We start from the raw sequence: 14,379 nt of genomic DNA on the forward strand, positions 1-14,379 counted from the left end.
AAAACCAGTACAATAAGAGTCCTCTGTCTCTCAACCAATATCCAAAGTAGAGCCAAGACCCCCTTCATCTTTGTGGATTAGCAATCATCCTCCTTTAGGACTTTAGTTTCATTTGAAGGGATAGCCTGAATCATAACATATTCTCTTCATCTGAATTAGTGTAATCTAAATGGATTTACATAAAACCAGGAGCTTTTGGAACCCACATATTCCACATTCTGGTTGATACCTCTAGTCATTAACTTATTTTTACTGCTAGAAACATTGTGTACTTCTATCAGATATGGCTCTTTCAGGATTGTGCTAAGTGCCAAATGATCTTACACAAGAGATACATATGTACATCCATCCAGCAAAGTGGGTGATGCTCCTGGGTGCTCAGGGAAGTCTCTATCTGCTGCCTGGGAGGTTAGATGGTGACTGGAATAGATTTCCTGAATTAACCTCTTAACTGCACTGACTTGTCATTGAATTAAAGTATACGCTTTGCTAAAAGTTGTCTTAATGCTTTTTTGCAGTGTTCTTCAATTTATCCTGCTGAAGAGAACGAGGCTGAGGTTGTCAAGACTGCAGAATGAAATGCAGCAGCTGCCACATCACAGTCAAGGTATGTGAGCGTGTGTGTGCATGAATTGTAGTGATAACAAAGCAGAGCCAGTATTTGACCAGTGCAAAGATAAATTGTTACACCTGTAGAGTGAATGCATAGAGAACAATACTCTTCCCCATTTGTGGTAAAAACACAGGAAATGTCCGGATTTATATGTCGGTACCCAAAAATTCCTGCACTGCCAGCAGGCTTTTACCTTCCACTGCCAGTTTGAGGTGTCAATCATGTTTTAGCTCCTATCATGAAAGAAAGCATCAGTGGAGAAATCTACCTTTAGAAGTATTCGCATATGTGGGCTTTCCATTTGGGAAAATTACAAGGAAAAAATAAGGGCAAAAATGTGACATTCCCAGTCCTACACGCAAATATTCTAGCAGGCCTGAAATTGTAACTGTGTTTAAGTTGCATCCAAAACCTAAGTCACATCAAAGAGCACACACTGGCTATACGTATGTCCTGATTTGTCCACAAATCCTTGGTGTTACACAAGTGATGCTGGGCAAGAAATAAAGTCCTGAAATATATGGGTGCGCCTGGTTACATCAAGCATGTATTTCACAAAATACTAATTCACAGAAATCCAGGGAAACCCTGGCCTTAGTCAAACACTCCAGAATATTACTGAGCATCAAAATATCTGTCTTACTGTTGCATCTGACAATCTCTCATTCAGCAGAAATGCAGGATGCGTTTTTTCACACACTGCTTTTAAAAGTGATGTAATTATTTCTGGTGATGTCAACTGGAAGAGGATGCAACAATGAATTTTAGCCCGCGTTATTTTTGAACAGCCTATGCTGAAGTGAAGCAGGAGAACTTGTGAAAAACTGTATGTCCTTTGGGTGGCGCCTACTGCAAAGCATTTGCCTTCTTTCCTTACACAGTAGAGATGAGAAAGGTCCCAGCCTAGTGCTGGCCGGGTGGGCTTTAAGTCCCCGGCTCCTTTGGGTACTGCTGGGAGAGGGTGCAACCACAGAGCATCAGGGATATCTGGTATGCAAAGAGGGGACAGAGAACAGAACATGAATAGCATCTATTTATAAACACAGTTTGCATGTGGTAAGTGTGAGTCATTTGCCTCTTTGGTTTTTGGTTTTACATGGATACTGGGCGGGGGGGGGGGAAGCTGTAAACATATTTTATTAGTTATTAAATTTATTAATTTTTAAATGCTGTTGATGTCTACACCCATGAATAAAACAAGTCCTTGCTTAGTCTCACAATTAAAAGAACAGAGAAAAACATCAATTTTCTGTCTTATTCAGGGTGTAGTAGCATGTTTACATTACGTTAGCAGACACTGGTAGGCTAGGTGGGAAGAACAGGTTTTAAGAAAGGTTTTGAAAGCATAATTACAGCTAGAGATCAAGAGCTGGCACACCTGCTCTGGGGTGTAAGTATGTGGGCTGTTAGATCTCGGGTCAGATCTGATTTTCACCAGTGATTTTCACCCATAAGGACCTGGGGTGGGTGAGGAACGGGAGGCACGAGCGTAGCCGGGCATGACTCCCACCCACGCACCCTGCCAGGACAGCGGAGCCAGCAAAGGATGTTCCAATGTGCTGCTGGAAGTGCTGACACCCTCCTGCCAACACCTCCGGCTCAAGGGAGCTGAAAGCAGGTCTCTCTCTGAGCTTGGGCTCCTGGGATTGTTTTAGAATTGCGTCACTTTAGACATGCTGGTGCTTAGCTCTGCCCAAAAAGTCTCCTCCTTTTTGTAATCCAGAGCATAAATGTTGTATGTCACTGGTATTTATAATATATCATGCGGCAACATGAAAGGTAATATCCGCTTCTAAGCAGCTGTGATGTGCCAGAGCACAATGACGTAACAAGGTTACCCGTAACCTCACTTATTCATCAATTTATAAAATCAAGCTCTAGGAAAAGAAAACACACCTAAAATACCAAGAAAAGAAACACAAAGCCTTCATTATTCAACACAGAAGACTTTATTTACAATTAGACGTAAGGATCTCATAAAGAAGAGTTTGAGCCTTATTTTATTTGTATTGAGTTCATTAACATTTCTAATAAATGTTTATCTTGCACTGTTTGAACAAATGTAAATACTTAATGCTAGCCTTAATAACATGAATTAACAATAACTGTAACTGATGCTTTGGACAAAATAACTACTAATTATAATTCAAGTGCACTATAGGTGCTGAACATAGTTTAAAAGTCCAGACCTGCATTGAGATCAATGAGATTATACATATGAACAAACGTATTTGTGTGCATGCAAAATTGGGCCCTGAGACATTTAAAATCATGGCCTGACTTGCTGGATCGCTGCTGCCGGAGCACCACATAGCACTAAACAACACCAGTAGAGCAAACACTAACTTACTGACAATGGACTTGAAGCCAAAGAAGATGAAGCTGAAATGCTAGTGCATTAAAAACGACAGGAGCATTGCTGCTGTTCCTTTTGTGAAGATACCTCGCTGTTACATTCTGGCACAAAAGACTAGTTCTACTATAAAAGCTTGGTGTCAGAACTTGAACCACAGCGGAGCTGTGCTTGTTTCAGAGGAGACGGTGACTCTAATGACTTTAGCTGTCCTCATACTTTTTTCACCAGTCCATAGGACTCTAGGGATGCTTCCAGCTGTGTCAAGCTGTCCCCAGACTAATATGGGAGCAGAGCATCACATATGACACCAGCAATAATGTTGGGATGAGAGAAAGGTCTTGTTTTTCATTGACTAGCAAGCACCATGAGTAATTGAATGCACGGGCTCTCTAAGTGAGAGCAGAGCTTCCCTTGAGCACCATGCCTCTTTCACATCTCCTGCCCTGTTACTTTGCATTTCCAGTTCATGGCTGGAAAAAAAGAGTGTAGCCATGTACCACATAGACCTTGCCTTCAAGAATAATCTCCTGGGGATTTCTGTGATTCATCAGCTCTGTTGATAGCTACACAACTTTGTCCACAAGGAACATGGGATTAAAACAACAGCATTTTAGTCTGTTGGGTTCTTCCATTGATTTCCAAAGGATGAAAACACCTTACTAAAGATACCTGGCCAAAGATATTGCCCTTTACTAGCAAGACAAACCTTTCTGGTTTAAAGTCCATTGCAGCATTATTTCCAAACACCAGGCTATGAGAGGCTGGCCATGTTCGATTTTCCTTTTTCTTTGCAGCTCTTATTTAAGGGGACAAAAGATTTAAGAAGAAATCTTAGAAAGTCCTGAATTTAGGCTCTTGTTCGAAATTCAGTGAGTCCATGGAAAAAGAACCCACAACACTCAATATCTGCCCCATTAACTCTCATTTCTAAGATATGGCATTCAGATGAAATGAAAAAGTAAACCATTTAAGCAGATGGCAGATGTTTACTACCTGTCTACAGGCTGATACACCTCATTAAACAAATGGTTGCACAAATTTCCTTGTGGCAGATGGTTTATCAGTAAAGAAACGGGGCTACCTGTTTTCATTTATGTTCTTCTATAGCAAGGAAATGGAACCCTCTGATGTGTGATCAAAATCATTATCTCAGTCTTTCCTGTGTCTGGAGCATTCTGGAATATTTTCTCTTGACCTTAAAGGTGATATATGAGATCATTCCATAAGGGAGGTGTTGGGCAACGTGGGGTTAGGGCAGAGCAGAGGCTGGCGTTCAAGCAATAGCCAGAAGGAAAAGCACACAGGAGGCAACAGTAAGAGCAGTGCAGCAGGCTGGGAGTTAGGGAGTAGCTCAGACTGCTGAACAGCTGTGGAGCCAAATGTTGATGAGCTCCATCAACATATCGATGACTGTGGTGTGTCTATGAGCCATGTCCATATAAAATGTATAAACCACATATTTTAGTAAGTCTTTTATTAACTTCATGTGTTACAGTTAGTAACTTTACATAATAAACTTCACATTCAACGCAGTTCACATCCCTGAATAGAGGACAGAGAGCAGTTCTATTGCAGCAGCTTCCATTCCTTGAAGGAACAGAAAGAACCATTGCAATGAGAGTATCTAGAGCACAGTGTGAGCTCAAAGGTGTTGTCATTCCCAGCCTGTGCTCAGAGACAGAACATCAGCAAATGGCTTTCACTTGTCTTGCAAATCCCAGAAGAAAAAAAGTAGCAAGTTGCATAAATGGCAGAAGGTGGACTAAAATCCAACCACATCTCAACTTCAGTCTGCTTGAATGTCATTTAAAATGTGTAACAAGGTTCAAATAATCAAAGTTATTTGAAAGCATAGTTTCCATGGTGGCCTCTGTAGTGATGTCAGAAGTGTGGACCTTTGGAAACATCAGCTTATTTGGGTTAGTGAGTTGGTCTTCTCAAAATGGAAAAGCATGTTGAATGCCATAGCATGTGGGCTGGCTGTGCCTTGAATCATACCTTTTGTCTCCAAATTTTAACATGCTGCTTGGATAAAATTTCAATTAAACGTTGCCTACCTCTGAAGTCTTTTGTTACCTGTAGTGAAATAAAATCAGAATTCAGCATGTGATTAAGTAAGCCTTCTTAAAAATGTCTCTTTACTACAGCGTACTTTTCACCATAACATTCATGCCTCTGCTCTTCTTTTAAATCACTCCAAAAATGCATTTGATTCCTTAGGTGTCAGTGCATTAATCCACCACTTGGTTATTCTACCCGTAATGGGAGTGTATTTAGTCTTAGTGGGCTAGGAACATTCAGGAGATGTTTAGACTAACATGACAGTGATGCACAACTGAGAGAAAGAAGTGAGAAAACCTATCCAACACTCAATAAAAAATGTCATTCTCTGAACCCCAGACAGGGGTATGTCCTCGAAGAGCACAGGAATCTGCAGCTGTGTGGCCTCTGTCCCAGAGAAGTACCAGAGGACACTTCTGAACAGTTTAGCAGTCTTGGATAAAAAGTCTATTTTCATAAACTTTCAACAATCATGTTGTGTTTTGGAATAAAAAAAGTTGGTCTTCTGATATAATTCCCAATACCCTCTCCTGGTATTAAGAGCATCCTGAAAGATTAAGGCTGGGAAGAGAATTTGAAAACATTAGCTAAATTATGTGGATGATTTCCCACAGAACAACTGCTGAATTTACTAGCACTTAAATAATAAGAACAGTTAAATAGGTAATGATTCTGAACTTCTTGAAACCCTGAGGAAAAGTTGCTACTGAGGACCGAGCCGTTAGTGCTTACTTACTTATTTTAATTTCTTTGATCTGCATATGAAATAGGAACCCATGAATGCGAGGAATAGCACGGAACCTGCAATCATTAACACCATCTGCAGCACACTCAGCATCTGGACCCGCCCGGTGACTTTATTTCTGAACATTTCTGCTTTCGCATCCCCAATAACAGCAGACTGAAACAGTGCAAGAAAAATGTCAGTGAAACGTAGGTATGCAAGCCCCTCACTTGCTGAATATATTCTTGGCATGTGCAAATCACAGCATGAGTTTAATTGCCCAATTTCAGGGCACCAAGACTGAAAAAGCTAAGTCAAGTTTTTTCCCCCTATTTTTTTAAAAAGTGAAGATTAATAGACAGAAAATATACTAACCTCATTTAGCCAAAGAATAGGAAAAATATAAGGTTTTTGAACTTTTGATAGAGCTCTGAAATGAGAAAATAAAATAAGTACAGCATGTTACCTTTAGTTTGGTGCATAAACCCAGTCTCTACTTAAATATTTTTCTTCTCCTCTAACTACATTTCTACCTTCCAGATGTAACTTTTTAGTATAGTTTTGGACTGAAAAAAAAAATAAGCCTACAATTAATAACAGACATTTTACATATTGGACAACCATCTCTTTCTGTCTAGTCTTCTATACGTGGGTAGTAAGAAGGAAGAAAGGCTGGACAGCACAGTTAGGTGTTGGTGGGAGGGTTCAAAGATCTCTGTGGTGTTCACCTGCCAGATGTACAGGATCCCGAAATGCACATCTGTACATGTACATTTGGGCCAATGAAGAGAAAAGACACAGCTAGAGACCCGTCAACCCTTGTGATAAAATCCATCTAGTGGCAGAGCACACATAAATTCTCTCTCTCATCAGATTTATTACAGAAAATACATTTTGCCTTCTAGTTCATCCTCATGGCCCCCATTTGGGTTTTATAAGAATGTTATTTTTAAGAACATGTTGCCTTGTAAGCTTCTGTGGGGAAATCAATTGTGTGTTGAAACACTTGGGCAGTGCCTTGCTCAAGAAGGCTTGCTTTTTTACTGAAATTTATGTTGTCTGAAAAGTCATGACTGAAATTTTTGCAAGAAAGACGAAAAGGCTTTGGGAAAGTATTTTTATTCTTTCTTTTCCCAGCCATTTCTACTCACGCTTTCATAGAAAAAAGACTTTAAAACAAAAATAATGAATTATTATACTTCTCAATACTCACTCAATTTTTGGTGCAGGCTTCACAAGGAGATTTACTTGCAGCCTTTTTGCAAATTGTAGTGTAAAACCAGTGGTCTAAAACCAGAAAAAAAAAAAAAAGTTAATTGAAATTTTTTTAATTTGATGTCTAAGCCTACAGTATGGACTGTGTCAAAAAGCACTTTGGTATTATTTTATCCTTCTGTTTTGAAGGATTCCATTTGCATGAAATTTTAACGTTTCTAAGGGTCTCTCATTTCTCATAGAAGTTCTGATTTTGTGGCTTTACCATAGTTACTTCTGTAATTTGCAATTAAATTGAAGAAAAAAAAGGCTAAAAATACTAAATCAGTCATGAAATGTTTCATGTAACAATATGTTTTAGGCTTTTTTTTTTTTTTAACCAGAAATTAGCTAAATTATCTTTTTCAATAAGAATGTTTAACTTGCATAGGGCTGAAAACAAACATTTCATATTAGAACGAACGTATAAAAAAAAGGCCAGATCTTTTCTTCATCTCCTTCTTTTCTTTATTCTTCCTCTTCTCTTTCATCTCTTCCTTGCTTTGAGCAACCTGGTCTAGTGGAGGGTGTCCCTGCCCATGGCAGGGGGGTTGGAACTAGATGATCTTTGAAGTCCCTTCCTACCCACACCGTTCTGATTCTTTTCCCCTCTGTCCTCCACAAAGACAAGAGACGGTGTGATTCTTGAAAATTTTATAACAGATTTAGGAAATTCTGATTAATGTCTCTATTCCAATTAAGGTGAAACAAAGATTTAACTTTAGATCTCCTCATTGAAGCTACATAGCTTAACTGTCAAATTATATGACAAAATATTTTAGTGAAAAATCCTGAATTTTACCTTTTCATCCAAATTCAGAGCAAAATACAATTTTGAAACCTTAGAATTCATCGCATAATTCAGAAGACTTTGGGAAATACACTTAAAGTTAGGAATCTGGATCACTGGAACAGAAGTAGAGGTAAAATTGGAGGCAATCAAAATCAGATCTGTCATAAATCCATTCAGTTTGGGAGCTCTGTTTGTTAGACAATCGGAGTTACAAAACCTGCTCTAGACTATTCTATTCACACTACTAGCAATTTTCTTGGAAATAAACTGATCTATATTTATTTAATTTCAACTGAGATAGTAATTATACAAAAATGGCTAGTTATAGAAAACGAAAAAATTGAAGTATAGAGGGAACAGAAGAACTTCCATAGAAAACAAATTTCTCAAAGTACTTGAAGATTATAGAAAAGCTATAACGTACTTCAAAGTTGGCAGAATCTATTCAATCCCACATTCCCAATAAGGCAAAAATCGATACTTATTTTCCAGACTTTGAAGGTCAGAAGGAGACAAAGTTCTGCTCTAAATTTCCCCTGCTAAACCCATAACACTTTTGTGAGCAGATCGTGCAAAAGCAAGCATGAAAATACTCTATCATCTTCTGCTCATCCCTCTGGTAAAAGGTCTACTCTACTACAATTAAATTTAAACATTGCAAGTTTACTGAATTACAATTATTAAATATTTGGACTTACAGGCTCTACGTCTAGAAAAGTCTCATGCTCCTTCTCATTTGGGCTCAAGCCTTCAACATCATGCAATACAGAATCACTTGCATGAAGAAAATGCGGGAGAGAGATAAATACCGGTCTTCCTATTTGAAAAAAACAAAATCACTTGAATCATTAAGCCTTGTTTCAGTGCTTGTCTTCTAAGGTCATTTTCCAAGCAAACATAGTTTTTCATATAGACACACAATCCTGATAAAAATGTTAATAGTCCTACCCCCAAAAAAACAACTGAGCATTTCTGTGATTCTGCTGTCATTAGGAAAATTGGTATGGAGAAATAAATTGTAGTCATAACTCCTGCTTGTCTGTGTCCACACTGTGGAGCTGGCAGTGCTCCCAGTTTCGTGCTGAGGTGAGGACCTGACTGTCGCTGTTTTCCCCCACCCTCGTGATCTTGTTTTAGTAGAAAGTAAGCCTGAAGGGAACCCATGCTGTCCACTCTGCACCAAACACAGACTCTGTATGTATTTATTTTATTGAACCAATGCTAACCTTAGCCAATAGTGTCTCTCAATCTCTGTGTGTATATAGTTGTGTACACACACACACTGTGTGTGTGAATTATCACCAATACAAGGGCTGTGACTATCTCTGGCTTTTATATAGTGCCTATAGAATCCTCTTTCCTTTCTATACTTGCATTTCTGCAGTTGCAGTATACAATCTGTAGTATCATGATCATGCACAGCGCTCTGTAAAATACAAAAATACTATATTCCTCATTTTGGAAAATGAGGCTTCAGAAAAGTGAAAGGTCTCACGGGCAGCCTGTGGAAGAATTCAGAGACACAAATGTCCTGGATGTTAGAGTAACCCCTCAGCTACAGGGCATGTGCTTTCTCCCCAGTTAAATGGCTTGTTTGGCAGTACCGTGTCACTACTATACCTGCTTTGCAGGCACTAATGTCTAGGACTCCAGCTATTGTGCAGTTCTTTGATATGACTTCATCTGTACAGAAGCAATAATTATCTCTGACTTCAGCAGGCGATGCAAATGCTTCACGAGGAACCGCAAACCGATAGAGTGGGATTCCCTTCACATTCTGCTTGCCCTGGAAAACGCCATAGATAGATCTGAATATAAAAGAGGAGAAACATGTTTCAGTCATTTGGATTAAAAACCTGAATTCATGGCAATACTCCTTAAGTATCCCCCAACTGTCTGTCTCTTAAAGAAACAAATACTGCAGAGAGCCAATGCCCAGGCTCCCTTCACACTGTTCAGCAGTTTGTAGGGATGTTCCTCTGTAATGGCGGACATTCCACACTTTCACGAAAGGATGTACAAGCTCAGAAGTGAGCACGACAATACACAAAAAGACAGACAAAAATACTAATACTACTAATTAAAATATACACAATACTAACAAATTAATTACAAGCTTTTCCCTACATACTTCTACATGACTATTTTTATGAAATTTTTTGAAAGTTTCTGGACTACAGTAGAAATACTTACCAATATAAATCAGCTCTGCTATGGGTTTTTGCTGACACGATGATACTAATCTAAGCTTTATGATGCAGCCAGCATTCTCCATGTAACCTTATTCCGTTGCATATGAATCAGAATACCACTTAAGCTTCTTTTTGCTGATACATTATCAACTAATACAGACATATGGTTATTACAGAGTAATACAGCCAGGGCAGCAATACTTTGTCTTGCAACCAGACAAGAGAAGGGTTCTGGGGTTTGCAACATGGACAGAACTATTTTCCATGATCCCATTTCAGCACGACCTTTGGGTGATTGTTACTGTCCTTCTTCATTGTTTATTAATTGTGAGAATTAAACAGCCAGAGGGATCTCTCAAACTGTGTGCAATCGAACCAAAGAATTTTTATCATTTCTGCTCTGCATAGAATTCCCTTTTCCATAACTTTTTCAAGTTTGGGGATACAATTACTTCACAAAAAAACAAAAAAAAACAAAAAAAACCCAAAAACAAAACCAAAAACTTTGACTACATGTAAAAACACTGATCTTTAAAAACAAACAGTCTGCAAAGCAAATGGCCCACTTTAAACCTAGTTAAAAGGAAACAGCTGTTTCCAGGCAGCAAAATAAATAAAGGGGTCAAACCTCCCAAAGTAAATACAGTGATACACTTTAAATCTTTTAACATTACTTTCAGTGATCCCATTGGAGAACTCAGGGACACTGGAGAGCCACAGCAGAAGCAGCAGGCTGAAAAGCCATCAGGATTTATTAAGCAGGGGGGGAGTGTTGTTTGTAAATACATAAAAATAAAACATGTAAAAATATCCTATGAGAAAACAATTTTGAGTATCTAGTGGATGACAGTAAATCCTGTTCTGCATAGATGATGTTCTGGAGAAATGCCCAAGACAGCCTGACTGGCCCCTGCTGTACCTAGTGCCTTCTCAGACCAAATAAGGCAGGTTATAGGCTGGGTCCTCATTGCAGGAGAAGTTCAAGACTTTAAACCCTGTGGCCCTCAATGTCTTTCATAGATCTGTAACAGCTCACAACAGTGTCAAATATTCCTGAATTATACATCTGTAACTAGCAGAAATAAAATACACCACAAATAGCTCGCTAGTTGACATAATAAAAGTGGTAGAATCAGGTTCTGAATCATGAGTGCAGCTGATTAATTGACTTGTGTTTAGGTGAAATGTTTATCTTAAACTGCCTCAGCGACATGAGCCCAAGCTGAGCCACTGCGTTCACCCTCTGAAATGAAAGAGCATTTGGGTGGCACACGCAGGTGTGTACGCACACCAGGAAGGGACCAGCTTACCTGCAAATATCAGAGGAGAAGAAGCGCAGTGTTTGATCCTTCTTAACAAACGGGGGGAATGATGCCCCATCTGTGAATAAAATAAAATAAAATAAAAGCTTGAAAGCATTTCCACTTAGAAGACATGCTTTAATTTCTAGCTCAATACTCAGCTGTTACTTTCATATAAAGCTGTGAAAAAGGTAAACCAAATGAGTCATTTATGGGGAAAGTATTTATGTAAGTTATTGCATAGAGACAGGCACTCCACTGATAAGATCATATTGTTTTTGAAAGTGAGCCAAATTATGGCAGCTTTTTTCTTTTTCCAGAGATGTGAAGCTATATGATCAAGCCCATGAACAACAGAGGATACAAAAACCAATCCTGTTTAATACGAATCCCAATACCTGTTGCTATTGCTTCAAGGTTTATGCAGTCTAAAGACCTAAACCTTTCTAGAGATGCTTGGTTCACCTGCAGTTATGGCACTCTGCTTACAAGAAACACAGCTTTAGACTTCAAAACTGCCTATTTAATAATCAGTGCTAAACCTTTTTTCACTAAGATTACTCAAGTGGACCTCTTCTTTGTAAGCTAAGATCCTCTCTATAGCTAATGGAGAGAAGGAAGGACTTTTAGGGCACAATCCATCTCACACCATGGTAGGCATGCAAAATAGGTTGAAAGAGTAGCACTTCGGTCATGTCTTTCTCTCCACTCACTATGAAAAGAGCACAGACAGCCAGTTTAGATGTATATTTCTGTGCTGCAAGCATCCAGAGTTAAGTAAGAGGAGTCTCTGCCATTTTCCCAAACAAGGTGTTGTAACAAACCTTTAGCCAGCACATTTGTTATTTCTTGCTACAATTTCTGTTTAGTTTCTTAGTCAGCAGCCATAACCAAGGGATTGAAAACATCTGTGATATCTTTGAATCTAGTTGGCAAGAGCGAGAAAGCTAAATTACATATTGCCACTTGCCCAATGCTGGCAGAAGCACTTTTCCTTAAAGAAGATCCAAGATCATCCTAGACACACACTCTATTTCTAAATCTTGGCAGTCTTGGAAAATTTGCAAGCGCGGACTCATTTCAAGCTCCATACAAGAATACTGCTTAATCTTTTTGTCTAGATATTTACTTACACTATACATGCTACACTTTGGTGTGAAAGCTTACAAGACTTTTTAAGCCTGCTGCTTCTCGAAACACATTGTCTCTCCTGAGCAGTTGCTCTGAATGCTCTTGTAAATTGTGCGATAACCTTTGCTAACAAGGAATATCTCCACATTTTCATTGTACTCGACCATTTAGTCTAGTTAGCTGAGTATGTTTATTCCATCAGCTGTGGAAAAAGAAAAAAAAAAAATTAAAGAATGCTGACCCTGGGAAAAAAGGGTTCAGGCTCCATAAGAAGGAAGAAAAAGTCCCAGAACCTAAGAAAATATCGCCTCCTTAAAATTAATTATATAGTTTAAAAAGGAACTAATCCTTCTTTATTCACAGACTTTTAGAAAGTCAGATTCTCGTGATATAATTGAAATACTTCAAAATAACTTCCCATGTGCTCTGAGTTATAAGGAAAATGATCTATGCGAGGTAAAGCAGCACAGAAAAGACCAAAAAAAAAGTCCAGTGAAAATCCCAGCCCAAAAACCTGCTTGTTTTGGTACTCGCCCACTGAAGGTCTGCAGCTCTTTGCAAAAGCCTCCAGCATGACATCTGCCAGCCTCAGCTCAACAGACTGTGGGGTCCTCACAGCAACACTTTCACTCATGAAGAAGAAAAATATCATCTTGAACAAATGTATCTTAAACAACTCAACTGTTTTTATATGCATTCCAAAAGCAAATTCAAAAATCTTCTGCATTCATCCCAAACTAAACTACTTGTCTTCTTCATCCCTCTTCACTTGCTAATGGCCTCCAAACCACCTGACAGCCATCTCTCTTGTCACCTCAATTTCTTTTTATGTCTCAGTAAAAAACTTTTCTGTCCATTCTAGTGCATGTAATTTTATTTTTCAACACTGTAAATGAATGTACATTATGAGAATGCAAAGATAATTTTCAACTGGTATAGCAAAGAAAAAAAATCTTTGTTATATTGTACCATAAAGATAATTAGTAGAAACAGAGCTAGATTCTTTTCTTGTGTCTCTTCCACATCTACTCTAGCTGAAGACGGTGTGTGTAAATGTATATATAAAATAATGTACAATAATATATAATATATATTAATAGATACACACATATGCATGTATGGCAGTAGTAGTATGTATACGTTCATATTTATATAGACATTTAATATACAGACTACAGAACTGTCAAAACTCAGGGTAACTAACTTAAATATTGTATCTCATTATTCCCTTGCAATATTAAGAAATGTGTTGCAACTTTAAAAGGCTTTAACAGGCTCACCTGTGCCATTAACCAAATCACAATAATCTTCCCAGTATGAAAGATTCCTTTAAGACAAAAAAAAAAGTTATGTTGCATGCAGTATATTATACCATGTAATCCATTTCATTACCTGTACTGATAAATATAATTGCTCCAGTATAAGCCTGACCAATTAGCAAAGTCAGAGGGTAGAGATGTTCATTTATTTATTCGGATAAACTATATGATGCATTAGAATAAGCTAAAAGGGATCTAGCTACTTACATATGCAAAACAGAAATAATTACGTGTATCAAAGAATCAATAGCTGTCTTAAATCCAAGCTCCTGACAGAATCATTAACAACTGAGAGGTGGTTTTGCTAAGCCCAGGGCTTGATCTAGCTTCCTTTGAATTGTTGAGGATTTTCCATTTATCTATATCTCTTATAAATCAATCCTTAAAAGCCATACCTTGTAAATAAGCATAGTTTTTTAAATTATGCAATACTATGATACCTTTTGTTTTTATAGCTTTCAATTATTGCTGTTTTTTTAATATCTTCTTTCCCAGTATAGACTTTGTAAAGTCCGTCCAATGTCCCATTATACTGTAACAGACACAAGAAGAAGGAATAACAGTTAGAAGTACTGAAGTAGATTGCAGCGTTGTCAGATTTTTCTTCCTCAAGGCGGCTGCCTTAATTTTTGTTC

General features: G+C 38.2%; 1 protein-coding gene and 1 long non-coding RNA gene across 8 annotated transcripts in view; one reads left to right on the plus strand and one right to left on the minus strand.

Moving 5' to 3' along the window:
• The window catches only part of LOC142604867 (uncharacterized), a 293,244-nt gene that overhangs the window by 166,636 nt on the left and 112,229 nt on the right, over positions 1-14,379 (plus strand). The gene's annotated exons all lie outside the window — the stretch shown is intronic.
• The window catches only part of CD36 (CD36 molecule (CD36 blood group)), a 39,582-nt gene continuing 27,746 nt past the window's right edge, over positions 2,544-14,379 (minus strand). For all 7 annotated transcript variants that reach the window (XM_075773273.1, XM_075773105.1, XM_075773189.1 and 4 more), the window contains exons 6-14: positions 14,185-14,276; positions 13,706-13,752; positions 11,304-11,373; positions 9,422-9,609; positions 8,500-8,618; positions 6,968-7,041; positions 6,130-6,184; positions 5,767-5,931; positions 2,544-5,045 (exon numbers count right to left, since the gene is read on the minus strand). In XM_075773273.1, the coding sequence (XP_075629388.1) occupies positions 5,767-5,931; positions 6,130-6,184; positions 6,968-7,041; positions 8,500-8,618; positions 9,422-9,609; positions 11,304-11,373; positions 13,706-13,752; positions 14,185-14,276 (810 nt within the window). In that variant the 3' untranslated portion in view covers positions 2,544-5,045. The remainder of the gene's footprint in view (positions 5,046-5,766; positions 5,932-6,129; positions 6,185-6,967; positions 7,042-8,499; positions 8,619-9,421; positions 9,610-11,303; positions 11,374-13,705; positions 13,753-14,184; positions 14,277-14,379) is intronic.

Source organism: Balearica regulorum, chromosome 1 (genome assembly GCF_011004875.1).
Source record: "Balearica regulorum gibbericeps isolate bBalReg1 chromosome 1, bBalReg1.pri, whole genome shotgun sequence".
Classification (NCBI taxonomy): Eukaryota; Metazoa; Chordata; class Aves; order Gruiformes; family Gruidae; genus Balearica; species Balearica regulorum.